Source organism: Passer domesticus, chromosome 7 (assembly GCF_036417665.1).
Source record: "Passer domesticus isolate bPasDom1 chromosome 7, bPasDom1.hap1, whole genome shotgun sequence".
Lineage (NCBI taxonomy): Eukaryota > Metazoa > Chordata > Aves > Passeriformes > Passeridae > Passer > Passer domesticus.
Window position 1 is genome coordinate 39,226,336 of NC_087480.1, and position 14,491 is coordinate 39,240,826.

At 45.2% G+C, this 14,491-nt stretch overlaps 1 protein-coding gene across 1 annotated transcript in view; it reads right to left on the reverse strand.

Moving 5' to 3' along the window:
* Positions 1 to 14,491, reverse strand: part of LAMC1 (laminin subunit gamma 1) — a 65,968-nt gene that overhangs the window by 16,990 nt on the left and 34,487 nt on the right. Inside the window, exons 2-5 of the mRNA XM_064427828.1 lie at positions 6,529 to 6,833; positions 4,433 to 4,563; positions 2,874 to 3,040; positions 1,783 to 1,971 (exon numbers count right to left, since the gene is read on the reverse strand). Coding sequence (XP_064283898.1) covers positions 1,783 to 1,971; positions 2,874 to 3,040; positions 4,433 to 4,563; positions 6,529 to 6,833 — 792 coding nt within the window. The remainder of the gene's footprint in view (positions 1 to 1,782; positions 1,972 to 2,873; positions 3,041 to 4,432; positions 4,564 to 6,528; positions 6,834 to 14,491) is intronic.

Below are 14,491 nucleotides of genomic sequence, written 5' to 3' on the forward strand. Positions count from 1 at the left end.
CCTCTGGCAGCTCTAGACAGATAAACTGTTTATCTCGTCTTCCCAAATGATATTCAGCCTTTTACTCCTACCAACCAACCTTTTTATATACAAAATATAATTTTAACTTCAAATTGCCTTCTCCTGCTTCATCCTCAGTGCTACATTTACATGCCTCCAATTCTACATCTGTTTTACTCTGCTGTATGTAATTTCCAAGATTTTATTCCCTGAATCCCTTGTGTTCCCCCTAATAAGCATCTCACTTTTCCCTGACCTCTCCCTTTCACACTCCAATTTCTTTCCTTGATTCCTAAGTTGCATTTAAAGACTAAACTGCCTCTTTGGAACAAGGCTGCACGTGCCACTATGAATCCCAGTAAACTCATGAGCAAAACCCTCATTTTTGGAAGGATGCCTTCCTCAGTACTGCTGCATTCAAGTGGTCTTGCACAAAAAGCAGCAGCAGGTTTCTTTAATCCATAGGGGACAAAATGCTTTCTCCCAAGCATCCATGTAGCTGCCAGCCTTGGAGCTGTCAGCACTGTAAGAGTTAACCAGCGGGAGAAAAATATTTTAATATACAGAAATAATTGCTTGTTTCCACTTCAATCCACACGAGAAGATTACAGCAAAGTGAAGAGTTATAAGATTATTAGGCTGGGCGGGACAGAAGAACTCACAAAACCTTTACCATATACAGCCAAAGTTCAAATCCCCTTTGCACTCCCACTTAAGATTATTTAGGAAAAAAGAGTACTTGACAAAAAATACCAATCCAAACATATCCAGGAGACTGAAATACACCCTGGGTGTCAGTGCGTCATGGCACACAAGATAATGGCTAAGTTATAAAAGCCTTTGAAAGCTGTCCTTAAAGACCTGAGTAGTCACCTCCCTGCATCTTTTCAACCATCTCAGCTCACACCAACCCACACCCCTCTTAAAATAAGGTCTAACACAAAGATTCAGGAAAGCAGTCAGAAGAAAGGGCCTTTATTGGTCAAAAATATCATAACTGAATGACTCCTTGACAAAATTAGATAGGAGATGCACCCTGGCAGACCTCTCCCTGGCTGCTTTTAGGGCATGCTGCAAGCAATTACTTATGTCAGCTACTCTTTTGAAACCTCACATCATATCTGACTATATCTTACCCTTTTCCCTCCTTCCACCTTACTTGCTGTGGGCTGGTGTAGTTATGGGATCACTCCTTACAAGTTAAGTGGTTCCCTACACAACAAAAGATTTATTCTCCTGCCAGAATTACCCTCATCCCCGTTTTTTTAAAAGGAGTTTAACTACATATTTTGAGTTTACTTTGTTTTATCTCACCCCACCCCCTTTTGTGTTTAATGTTTCACTGGTTTGTATTTATAGTGCTTGGATACTCGGTAGGAGAAACTGATGCAGCAGCTAAAGTTCACTACAATTTCTCAGCATGAACAACTTCCAGAAATACCCACTCACATCATCTTGGTTATTAAGAATTTAAATGAGTTCTTTAGTACTGGGAGCATCTAGGGTAACACATACACAGTGGAAAAAAAAAATCTATTTCAGAATACATTCAAAGGAGTAAGTGCTGCAGAGCTGACCTATCTGGCCCTGCCACCCTAACTCCACTTAGATCCAAGGATAACTTAACCCAAAATACAACCCAATAAACATTTCCTACACGGAAAAAAAGGAAATAAACCCAAACAACCCCTCCCTCTTTTTACCCCGGAGCTGGCAATGAGCTGCATGACAGAAAGAAGAGGTGGGTTTTGTGTGTGGAAGTGTGCTCGCAGCGGTGCTCACCGACGGGGTTGCAGCTGCAGGGCAGGCAGCCCTGCTCGCTGGCCAGGCGGTAGAAGCCGTCGCGGCAGCGCTCGCAGCGCGGCCCGGCGGTGTTGCCGGCACAGCCGGTGCAGTGGCCGCCGTGGCCCGTGGCGCGGTACAGCTCGGGGTCAAAGTAGCACTCCTGGGACCGCCCGCTGCAGTCGCACGCTGCAAAGACACGGCACTGTCAGTGACTGTCCTGTCCCACAGCACAGATCCCACCCTGCATGGTTCAGCTGTAGATGAGCTGGGGAAGGAGCTTTTAACCGCTCTGAGGCCTGAAACAAACTTGAGACCATGCTCATCAATGCCCAGAAGAAAACCAGCATTTGCTACCCCACTTCTTTCAACATCAGGCTGCCAAAATATTGTCCTCCCACACAGCACCACTGATCCCTGTCATGCAAACAAGCATGAAAAGGTAACATGAGGCTACTCCGTGCTGTAATGAGAGCTTCTCCCCTAGATTGCAAATCCCTAGACAGCAGGACATCCCAATTTCACCACCCCATTGAGGGAAGCCACAAACAGCTGGGACCTATCTAGACACACAGAGGTCAGACAGGAAGAAAACTTTTCTGTCTGACAAAGCTTCCCCATAAAGTAAACTACCAGGAGCTGTGGTCTGGGACAAAACACCAAGCACACTGGTGTTCTGTGACAGAGACCTGCATTTGCCGTCCGGAAATTAGGCTAAATAATCAACAAGTAACTGTAAAAACCAATAACCCAAACACAAAAATCAACTGATGCCAAATGAGGAGCTTTTGAAAGGCCAATTATACTCCAGCATAGTAAACAGATATTTTCCCCATGGGTCTCATAAAGTACAAGCCTGTACACTTTTGCAGAACACCTCTTTTTTTTAGGAAAGATGGGTAGTCCCCATCCTTCTCCAGAAACGAGATGCCCATTTGTAGGGATCTACCAGAAAGCTCCCACAGGACAGGAGTGGAATGACCAACAGCCCCACGAGCTGTGCTTAATGCTGGCTGTGGCTGAAGTTAAAAGAAGGCAGGGCCAGCCTGTGGCTGCCAGCAGAGGCAGGACCCTGCTGTCCCCGCACATACGCAGGCACTCGTTGGCGCTCTCGGCGGTCGCTCTCCTCCAGGGGCGGTCATTGAAGAAAGGAAGGCACTTCTCACAGTCCACCCCGAAGGTGTTGTGCTTGCAGTTGCAGACCAGCTTCCCAAGCTCATTCTTCACACACTCACTCGCGTGCCCGTTGCACTTGCACCTGGTTCAGGAGAGGTAAGGAACAGGTATTGAAACTCCAGCGCTCCAGGTCACTAGCAAAGCAACACCAAAAAACAGGGCCCAGATCTCAGGATCTGAGATGAGAGAAATTTGAAGGTAAATGACTACAACAAAATTGAGAACAAAACTGCTATGATTCAGCCTGGAGAAGAGGGAGCTTCACGGATACCTTATGGAGACCTTCTAATATCTAAAAGGGGTTTACAAGACAGAGAGAAACTTTTCATCAGAGCCTGTAGTGATGGGACAAGGGGCAGTAATTTTAAACATCTTTCAAATTTTAATTTAGACTGGACATAAGGAATCAATGAGGATGGTGGGACACTGGTACAGGTTGCTCAGAGAAGCTATGGCTGCCCCATCCTGGAAGTGTCCAAGGCCAGGCTGGACAGGGCTTGGAGCAACGTGGGATAGTGGAAGGTGCCCCTGCCCATGATGGGGGTTGGATGATCTCTGAAGGTCCCTTCCAAACCAAACCACACTATGGAACAAAGAGGTGCAGCCTGCTGTAGGTAGGCATTTAGAAAGGGAAGAAAGTCAACTAACTCCTCTGCAGTCTTCAGACTAACCTGAGCAGGAGAAGCAAAGATTTAGCTGGCTTTATGTCAGTAAATTTTCCACAACTTCTCTCCTGTGAGAGGCCAGAACACGGTATGTTCACTGAGCATGGGCTATTGTGGTATCAGTAGGAAATTAAATAGCACAAAGGGCACTAATACAGAAGCCCAGGGACCTCCAGACTGCTTGTGCAGCCAATACAAATCCCCATGTGGCCAAATCCCAGTCTCAAGACTGCCATACGCTAACAGTCCAAAACCCTGCAGTGGTCTCATCTCTATTCAGTAAAACATTTTACTTAAGGTTAAAACATTCCATAAGAGACTTTGGCAAAAGGAATGGACAACCACAACCATGTTGTACCATGTTCCAGACCTCCAAAGGAGATCGCTTCTTCAATATATGTGAAGTAGAGACAGAGATTTTCTACTTACTGTTATTCGAGAGTGCGGACACAGGAGAGAACAATTTAAAAACACATTAAAAACCACACAGACCACAGAGCAGAAAAAAAATTCTTCTTTTGTTTTTCATTTTAGTTAATTCTTTTTACTATTTGCCTTCTCAAATCACTTAATATTTCATCTAATCAAGGAAAAAAATTGATCTCTGACAGCTCTGAAGCTATAGCCACAAAAGCTTATACACAATATTTGCAAATTATGTAAAATTCATTCTAATGCATTCTTGATTTAGGAGAGTCAGTAAAGACCAGAGCCTATTGATATGATGTGAATACAATTAGTATCTTTAAAGCAGTCTAGTAAAACTAACCAAAAACTTTAGTAAGAACAGAGTTTTATTGTCTACTCACCTACCACCCACAGCAAAATCAGAAATTGCATAGTAGTAAGACTTGAGAACTTTTGGGTCATTGAAAACTTCATCTCCAAATGTGTTCAGACGGTTGAGGGTCACTCTAATATCTGTAGCTGTCACCCATTCCTAGAGCAGACAGAAATCCCATCAGATGAAACACCCTTTCCCTTGAGAGAGTAGCAGTCATTAGCAGTTCTATTAATGAAGTCATTCCTCAGCAGCTGGGTCCTTCCTCATTGTTCTCCCCTCTGCACCTCAGGAGCTCACATGCTCCTGCCCCAGAAGCCTTATGCCACATCCTCTTGGTTCAAATGGGTTTTCCTGACACTTTCTCCTCTCTGGAGACCCTTTCCAATGCCTCTTCACATCCTGACTGCTTTCAGCTGGGAAGCACTGAATAACCTCTCCAGCAGAAAGGGCAGGGCAGGCAATTATGCCAGCTTGCTAATTGTACGCATCTGTCTGGCTGTAGTTTTCCTGCACAGCTATGCAGCACCAATGGGAAAATCTTTAGTGTACATTTGTCTGCAGGCATATTGCACCAGACTAAAAGATACAGACAGACAAATGAGTGAGGCTGGGGGAGGCCGAGGAAGAAAAACAGACAGATCTGACTTGCAACACAAGAGTTTTTAATAATATTTACACAGTGTGTCTGTAACACACTGCCCTGCCCTCATGCAGCAGCAGCCAGCACACACAGCTCCTGTTGCCAAATTTCATATCACATTCCACCAGCCACTGACACTGGCACCTCCTTGGTTTTATTATACCCTCTACAAAGCTGTTTTCCTTCAAACACCATAAAAAAGAACACAAAGAAACAACCCTGTATGTACAACTGTGCAGCACCTGTGTCACTGCTCAGCCAGTAACATAGTGTTTGTTTACTGAATTACAAACACTGATGTAAACACTTGGAAATACCAATCACAATATATACATTTACTTCAGTTCTAAAAAGCAACACCAGGGGTTGGTACGTATTTTAGGAAACTGGTGGTCAGATCTCTATTCCTTACATAGAGACACTTATCAGAAAATTGCTAACTTGAAATCTCCTTATTCACCTTAACGATAAGACATGGTTTTCTGTAAGGGTTGGCTACACCAATGAGGTGGCCAAACTGGTTCTTTTCCACTTCAGAAGTTCTTTGTCCTTTCCCATTAATCTTATTTTTTCATTTCACTTTAGTTTGCAGAAGCAACCCCACCAAATTCTGCTCTCCTGCCTGGGAATGGGAAACAGGCAAGCCCTGAGCCTGCTGAGTAGTCTCAGACTACTCCTGCTACTCTAAGAGCCAAGGGAAGTGATGATAATTACAGCTCTGAAAGGAAGACAACGACCCCAGTGAGGCAAAACCCACAGGTTCAGCTCCTTGTTGCCATATAAACTGGAGAAGTCATCAAGCAGAATACAAAAACTGACAAGTAAATCAGATAAACTGGTGCTCTAGTATACTTCTGACCACTGCCCAACCACTCTTGTGAATGCAAAAAAAACCATTCAAGAATGCTCAACAACAAAAAAACCCCTGCCAAAACCCCCTTGCCAAGCCACTTGTAAGAGAAAAACACCAGGGATAAAATCAAACTTCTCTGCTTCAACACACATGTAAGAGAACAGGGTAGGGATTCCTGTAATGCTTTATGTATTTAGAAGAATCTTGTATTTCTTACTTTTTGCTGCTTGAACTATACATGCAGATACCTCAAATATTAACTGGACTGAGACTTTACCTTCTCTGTGTCCTTGTATGTGAAACAACAGCAGAATGTCCACAGCTGCTTTCTAAGCTGGCAGAGATTTACATTTACTCTCTGAAGACTTCCACGATGCCAACTGACAAATCACCCTTAATGCCACCAGGTTTGCATTTTTGTACCATAAACTTACTATTAACAGACTTAAGAGTTCAACTCTTCCTTCAAAAGCGTCTCTGTGGATTGTCCACCCCAGCTCAGCTGTGCAAGGGCCTTTCACTATGAGTAAGGGCTGTAGTGCAGCCCTGTTGGCACAAATCCACCATGAACAGCAACTCAACAGAAGACTCAACTCAGGCCACCTGACTGACAGTCCTGCTCACATACCTGCAGCACAGGGCTGTTGTCAAAGTTGTAGGCACTGGGACGCCCCTCCAGCGTTGAGAAGGCCACGTTGCCCCCGGTGAGAGGCGAGATGTCGCTGAACTCGTCGGTGCAGAGCGCCTGCTGCTCGTCCTCGCCGGTGCGGATGAAGCCGCGGTTGGTTTTGTGGTAGGTGCTCTCACAGGAGCCGCTGTAGTACTGGTAGGGCACCCAAGGGCCGTCCTCCCTCGTGCGCTTGTAGATGGCAAAGCTCTCGGGCCGGCTGGTGTGGAACTTGAGGCGCACGTACGTGATGTCAAAGGCTTTTCCTGTGGGGGAGAGGACACACCTGTGAGGATGACTCAAAGCTGAGAGAGACTGGAAAGAGCTGCGCTGCATTTCTCTCTCTGGAGAAACATCTCCCAGCATTATGGAGAAGGATGAGCATGTCCAGCAACACCAGAAGTATCTTTTCCAGTCTGGTATCTTGTCTTTGTATCTCCAAACAAAGACAAGGTGAAGGAACTGTGAAAGCAGACGGAGGGCAGGCTGAATAGATAAAGAAACCTACAAGCTTCTGTGCAACCAAACACATTTCAGAAGCTGCAATTCTCTTCCACATACATCCCTAACAGACGACAGACTACATCTGACCCATGAGTAGTTTGTGTGTATTTAAGCCAGGCCCAAGTTAACGACATTTGATGATATTTCTCCCAAATATATGCACGGGAGAAACAGTATTAACCAGAGAGGAATAAGTCACACTGTAGAGCCTAGTTTGTACCTCTGCCTCCTCCCTAGACAATAACTTAATCTCTTTTTACAGCTCACAAAGCTTTTCCCCCAGCATTGAACCTACCGACTACAGCCCTCTTCTACTCATTCCCTGGGAAAAACAAAATGAGGTTTAAGTTTCCCACATCATTTGACTAAAGTCACCAAGGCATTTTTCAGATCAGAGTGCAATGATTTCCAAGCTACCCATGTTCTCCATTTCCTAGAAGAATGAAAGAAAATCCACCTCCTTGCCTCTCCTATTAGGTCTGTGGCAATCAGCACATCATCCTCCCTCGTGACTCTACCCCCATGCACATAAACCAGCTGCCCTGAGAGAACCCCTAAGGAGAAAAGGACCACAACACTGTCCAGCCACCTTCATCTGCTATCCACACTGGCCAAGGGTTCCCAGGAGGAGGCCTACAGCTGTGTACCAGCTGTTCTTGCTCCACTGCAGCAAGCAGACTGTGTACAATTAGGACATCCTGGAGCATGTAGGGAGCTTGCTAAAACAACGTTGAGTTTGTTTGGAATAAAACCTCGGGTGTTTAGTCCCTGCCATGCTCTTTTATGCTCCCACCACTTCCAAGAAAAACAGTGCTCTAAGCAGAACTTGCAGCCATCACTGGTTCTTCTGCTGATCAAAAAAAAAGCTACTAGAAGCGTTTCAGCTGATTAAGAAACAGGTTTTTTCAACCTGCAAAAGTCACAGAGATTTAACCCCAACTCGTAAAATGAATGAACTGTACCATGTTAAATTTTAACATAAGGCTTGGCACTTGCTGAAGTGTTCACCTCCTTCACACGTGAGAGCAGAGCAGAGGCACCACGGAGCAAGAACAGAGTGTTCTCAAAGAGCACACGCACAACCCGACAGCCATGAATTAGGTCACGAACCACGGAGCTGCCCTGCAGGCCCCCGTGATTAGGCCAGGGGCCAGCCTGCATTAGGCATGTCACACCCAAAGCCCGTGTGGCACAAGGGAGGAGCCAGAGGAGCAGGAGAAGCACAGCAAAGGGTCCTGAAACCAACACACCTGAGAAAAATAAAGTAAAAATCAAGTTATACAGCACCTGAAAAATTATATCCCCCAATGTGTTTGGCACAGCCTGGGTTTTGGTAGCAGGGGGGCCCACAGGGGTAGCTCCTGTGAGAAGCTGCTAGAAGCTTCCACCACGTCCAACAGAGAGCCAATCTCTGATGGCTCTGGAGATGGACATGCTGCTGGCCCAGTTAGAGAGGTTGGTAACGTCTTTGTGATGACACATTGAAGAAGAAAATCAGAACAGTGCCAACACAGTTTTTTTTCCAGGGCTGGGAAAGTGCTGTTGCTGGGGGCCAGCCCTGGCGTGGCCCATGGCAATGGCAATGCACCACAGCCGACGCCACCTCGGGGCAGCCACACCAGCCCTGCCTGCCTGGCCACCCCTGCCACAGGCAGAAGGGCAGGGGTGGCAGCTTCTCCTCCTGGTGACAGAGAGGTGTTAAACAGCAGCCACCACTGCCTGTGCAATGGCAATGGGGCTGCATGGTCAGCAGTGAAAACACGGTGAGCAACTCCCAGCAAGATCTAGACAAGATCAACCTAGACGAGATCAGCTTCTTGGCACTGTGGGGTCTTACAACCATCTTTGAATCAGTGGCACTTGCTGGCAATGGTACCTACAAGCAGCAGTTTTTCTTCTACTCAGAGAAGAGGAGGACATGAGGACATGTGAGGGAAAACAACGTGGTGACACAAAGATCAGCGGAAAAGAAACAGGGAGAATGTGCTTCAAACATCAGAGCTGAGATTCCTCTGCAGGCCATGGTGAGAACTATACTGAAACAAACTGTGCCCTTGTAATGCCTGAAGTCCACAGGGGATGCAGAGATCCACTTGCAGCCCATGGGAAAAGTGATGGCAGGGAAAGTTGTGATCTAGTGGGAGACTGACTAGAGAAAGAGAGGGTCTTTGCTTCCAGAGATAGAGAGAAAAAGCCCTTGATTCCAAACTAGAGCAGCTTGCCCTTAAAAGACTGCATCTCATGGACAAATGACCCACGCCACAACAGTTTTGGGGCAACTATTTGCCCATTGGGAGGGACCCCATGGCATAGCAGAGAAAAGACTCCTCTCCCTGAGTGAAAACAAAAAGATCTTGAATGACAAACTAACTAAAACACCCATGCCCTGTCTTCCTGCACTGTCAGTGGGAAAGAAGGAGGGTCTGGGGGAAAACAGGTACTTTAAAAGGCTCCTTTTATCTCTCATCATCCTCCTCTCACTCTGTTAATAATAAATTTACTTTATAACTTTTTTGTAACTATTACCCTTAAAGTGTTTTCTCCCAGTCCTTATCTCAACTCATGAGCCCTTTGTCAATTTTTTCTCCCTCTCCTCAGCTATAACTATGTGGATACCTGGCATTTGGCCAGTATCAAACCATGACACCCAAGAATAGAAAAAGACCAATCTGATGTTTAAACTACCCACCAAATAGTATTGTCTGTGTGTGACATGCAGGACAGCTGGGACATTATACAGATACAAGCCCCCTGACACTTCCTATAAAATACCCTTTCCTATTTATATCACGTGTGCACGGATCATGGATGACCTAAGCACAAGACTGGAAGCCAGACATTCACAGTCATGGCTCTTGCTTGGTACCAGCTCCCTGTTGGTTTGGGTTGATTATTTAATGAGATTTTCTTACACACAGAAGACAAGCGAGGAGCAAACACCACCATTAATGCCAAACTGCTTTCTTCCAAAGGATTGACACTCAGCACTAACTTAGCTTAGGCATTCTCTCCTCTTCCTGCCCAATACAGGAGATGAATCTTGTTCCTGTGCATTTGGAGTGTTTTTCTCATGAACTGCAATAAAGGTAAGAAGCAGGCATCCTGTGTACAAATCAGACCCTCCCAACTTTCCTGTTTCTCTTACTACATGGGCTCTTCTCTTTGCCTCACTGAAGACAAAATATTGAGGTAGGAATAAAATGCAGGAACTCATGACAGACACAAGACAACAGGCTGGAGACACACAAACATCTTTTTCAGGTCCACAGTAAACAAACTCAGGATACATTTCACAGCTTTTCCAGGTAAAAGACAAGGGGCCCAGGAAGCAAATACTACCTCCTTCTTCTGCAGGAATACCCCAGTGTGGTGACCTGCAACTTGGCAGCCTATCCCAGAACTTCACCAACATCTTGGATGGAGAGCAACTAAAAACCACAGCTACTATCATAGTTTTATCACTAGTAAAAGTGTCATCAGCTTAATGAGAGAGCACACACGGTAAGATAAAGCAAAATCTAACACTGAAAGTCAGCCCTGGTGGGATTTCTTTGGGCAACTTTAATGACAAGTAAAAATAGGAAAACATCAAGAGCAAGGCATCAAGAGCAAAATATCAACATCAAGGCAAGAGCAGCCATTCCCTAAGTCAAGAGGGGATAAAAAATAAGCCAGAGACAACAATGAAAGTCACTTCATTGAACAGTGTCAGCTGAATTGTCAGGAATACCCTGCTCTTTTGAATTGGGGTGGTTAGTTTTCTACTAGTACTGCATTCCTCTGGTGTGAGGCAAAACCCCTGGTGTTCAGGCTTCATCAAGATGGGGAGGAAATGCTTCAAAAGAATCCTGGGAATGATGAGGGGGCTGAGCATGTGCTTTCACTCACACACACAACTTTCTGCTCTAGATGAAAGGCCAGGTCACAGGCTGCTTGCCCCAGAAAATAACTACTTTTTTCAATCTCCACTATAACTGAATTATGATCCCTGTTTCCTGACAAGGTCTCCTACTGCTCCTCGTGAAAGCCCCAGCTCAGCTAAAGGCACAGCACATGCCAACTGCACCCTAGGCAGCATGAAAACATTATTCCTGGGAACCCCTTCTGCTAAATGGCAAGGACCCTCCCTTTTTCATCTCCAGTTTTACATGGCAGGCTAAGAAAATGCATTCAAATCCCTCCCAACTGAGCAACCCACGTGAAAAAGGCATTTATGGCAGCTGGCAGTGTAACTCCTTGAGCAGTGCAGTTAATGGCATTAAAGAGGAATGCAGTTAATGCACAGAGAGTGGCTGTGCAGTGCCTTGCTGGGTAAATACTGCTGGAACAATGGAGTTTACCCAAGACCAGCTGACACAGTGTGGAAATGTGTTTCCCCACTGTTCACACTGAACATAAATACTGTGCTTAACAGCCTGGCAGTTCTTTGAGGCTGCAGAGACTTTTTCTAGCAAAGATAAGCAGCCCAGGTTGCTTTCATGTCTTGCCAGGCTGAATAAACATATACAGCTATTACGCTAAGAAATGGTGACAGCAATAACCAGGTGAAAGGCACTTTTAAACATTACATTCAGAAGACAAAAAGACATTGTTCTCCTCTTCCTAGAAGCCAGTACTGACTTGGAGCTCAGTTTGGCTTAGAACTGTCTGATAGTGTCCACTGTCAGGTAGTATTTCCCTGGGTGTATTGAGAAGTGACAGATCTGTTTTGCAGGAAGAACTCCAGATGCTGGAATCAGTGACCATGAGCTTAGCGCTTCACAAGTGCAACCTGATGTGTGTTTAAAGTATCCAGAGCTCAAAATCATGAGCCACACATTTTAAAAATGCATCTTTTCTAAGGCATGGAGCTGTTCACCAGCAAGTGACAAGGTGACATGATAACCAGCTCCCTCTGACAATTCAGGATGACGAAAGAAATCTTTAATCCCTTTCTCTACTGTAAGCAAGCACACATACAAGCTTTCAAGACAATATTGCAATTACAGATTCAAAGGAACGAGCAAGTTCTGTGCCCGGAGAGGCAGTAGAAAATGTTCAGCATTGTTTCATGCAGGGGATACTGCCCCAAACAGCCTGCTCACACTGCTGGGCTTGGCCAGCTGTCATCAGCAATTACAGCCCTCCCTCAGCTGGGTCATCGCCAAATTCAGTATCCCAAGGTCCACCAGGAAATGTGCCATGCTAAAACCCATACAAGCCAATGCCATTTAGATCTTCAGAAACTCCTCCCTTTTCCCTGAAGTTAGGAATTCGTTCTACACACAAAAGACCTCCTTGTATTCAGGCCCCTCAGAACGGATGGATAATTTACACCAGGAAAACTGTCCCGCCAGCTGGCACAATGACTACAAGTGTTGAATTGTGAGCAGATGCCTGGGTGAGATAAGCCCAGAGGACACTCAGCCTCCTTCATTATCAGTCCACTTGAATCCCCCGCACATGGGACTGGCACATGGAAAGAATCAATGCTACCTCTCCTGCATACAGCCACTGAGCTTTGCTGAGGGGAAAAAATAATCTACCTGAGAAGACTGCATTGGGCAGACTACATTTTGCAGATTTGTTTTTTAAAAAATCCACTGAGCAGTAATGAAATGGTTAAACTTTACTGTTTCTCTTTTGGTTGGCTCCTCTTCCAAGGCAGCTTTTCTCACACAGGTACTTGCTGACAACCTATGTCTTAGTAAAGGTTAAAATAATTGAAAACAAACTCAGTAACAAATAGAGCCTACTTAGTACTTTTTGACTGGATTTCATTTCCATTTGGCAGTGAAGGGCAGACAGCAATCAAATATAACTGGCATTTCATTTTGCTTTTTTCTTCCGACCTGTTTTCCCATCATTCCCAGGAACATATGCCAGCTTTCCCAGTTACTAGATCAAAATGTGCTCCATGCCATTCACCCTTATTCCTGCCTCAACTCTGCCCTTCTTGAACCATCAGCTCCCCCAGCACCCAGCACAATGCTGAACCATCCATGAGCAAAACAGACTGGCTCCAATTCTTCCAGACACACAGATCCCAGAACCCAACACAAGCAGTGTGCTCCCTGCAGGGGACAGAAACCTGGATGTCAGCAGACAGAGGCCAGCAAGTTCACAAGGTCTTCTTCAAGAGCAATCACTGCATCTTGAGCCAACTAGCCACTCCAAGTTCTCAGCTATCTCAGTATTTTGTTCGGCCTCTCATGCTAGAAACCCTGCCAGAGCCTTCCCTCCTGGATCACAGGGGCAGAAATGACAGAGCAGTATTTAAGGAAAATGAGTTGTCCCATCTAATGGCAATGGGATAGGATTTTTCAACATGCAGATGGGTAACAAGAACAGGACAGAGTTTATAAGGAGGGGAGGAGAGTGAGAAACACTTGGTCCTTTGGAATAAAGTACTTTCATTAAACAACAACAGCCCAACACCTGCAAGACACGTAAGTGGTGCTATATTGCTTGCATCACATGTACATGAAAAAAACACACGACCAAAATCAAGAAAATTTTGAAGTTCTAGAGCAAATGTCCTTTTACAACTACAGCCTAGCTTTCTGAGAAAATTTGTAGAGGAGAAGGAAGACAAGAACATTGGTATTGCCCAAGCAAATGGAATATCCAGCATTTGAAAAAGGAATGTAAAAGATTTCCACTTTCTGAGGAATTCCACTAGGGAAATAACCATGCAGAAGCACAGGCAACAGTTCTCACATTCCGAGCTGTGGCCTTCACAGGAACACAAACTAGTAATAATAAATCTTAGGTTTATTTTCTTGTCCTCACCTGAAGAGCCTCAAGATTTATGAGCATACATAATGAACAAGAAAGGCCTGAAGGATTTTAACAGCCTTTTCTTAAACCATGCCCTACCAAACCAAAGATTCTGGCATGTGGAGCTCCAACACAGACAGGGTTTTAAAAAAGCCTGACAGAGACACAAACATGGGTTGTTTTTTCTGGGAGCCTGTTCTAAGATGGGGACAGAGGAAGGAAATGTGTTTGGGACACTGGGGGAATGAGCACAGCCTGGAGCATGCTGGAATGAAGGCAAACTCCCACCACTCCATTAGATCATGCATTCTTCCAGCGCTCCCAAACAAAGGCACCATTGACTCCTGAGCGTGGGCGGCTCTGGACAGCAAAAGGCTGCCCAGTAAATTATTGCATGATAATCCAACATTGATAGGTCATCGAGGCTGCTTGTTTCAGTCATGTATCCAAAGGGGGGAGGCTTATTTCCCCCTGCTCTGGGCTGAAGGCAGCCTTGCGAAAAATGCATGTTTTTATTTGATCACTTTTAAGTCAGTGTAAAAGTCAGAAAACCTTATCTGTTAATTCAGTACAGCTTGATGCCTTATTTGTACAGCTTTGATGCAAAGATGTTAAGTCCATTTCCCAAAACAGCCAGCTGTGTTTATTCACTGGGGACTGG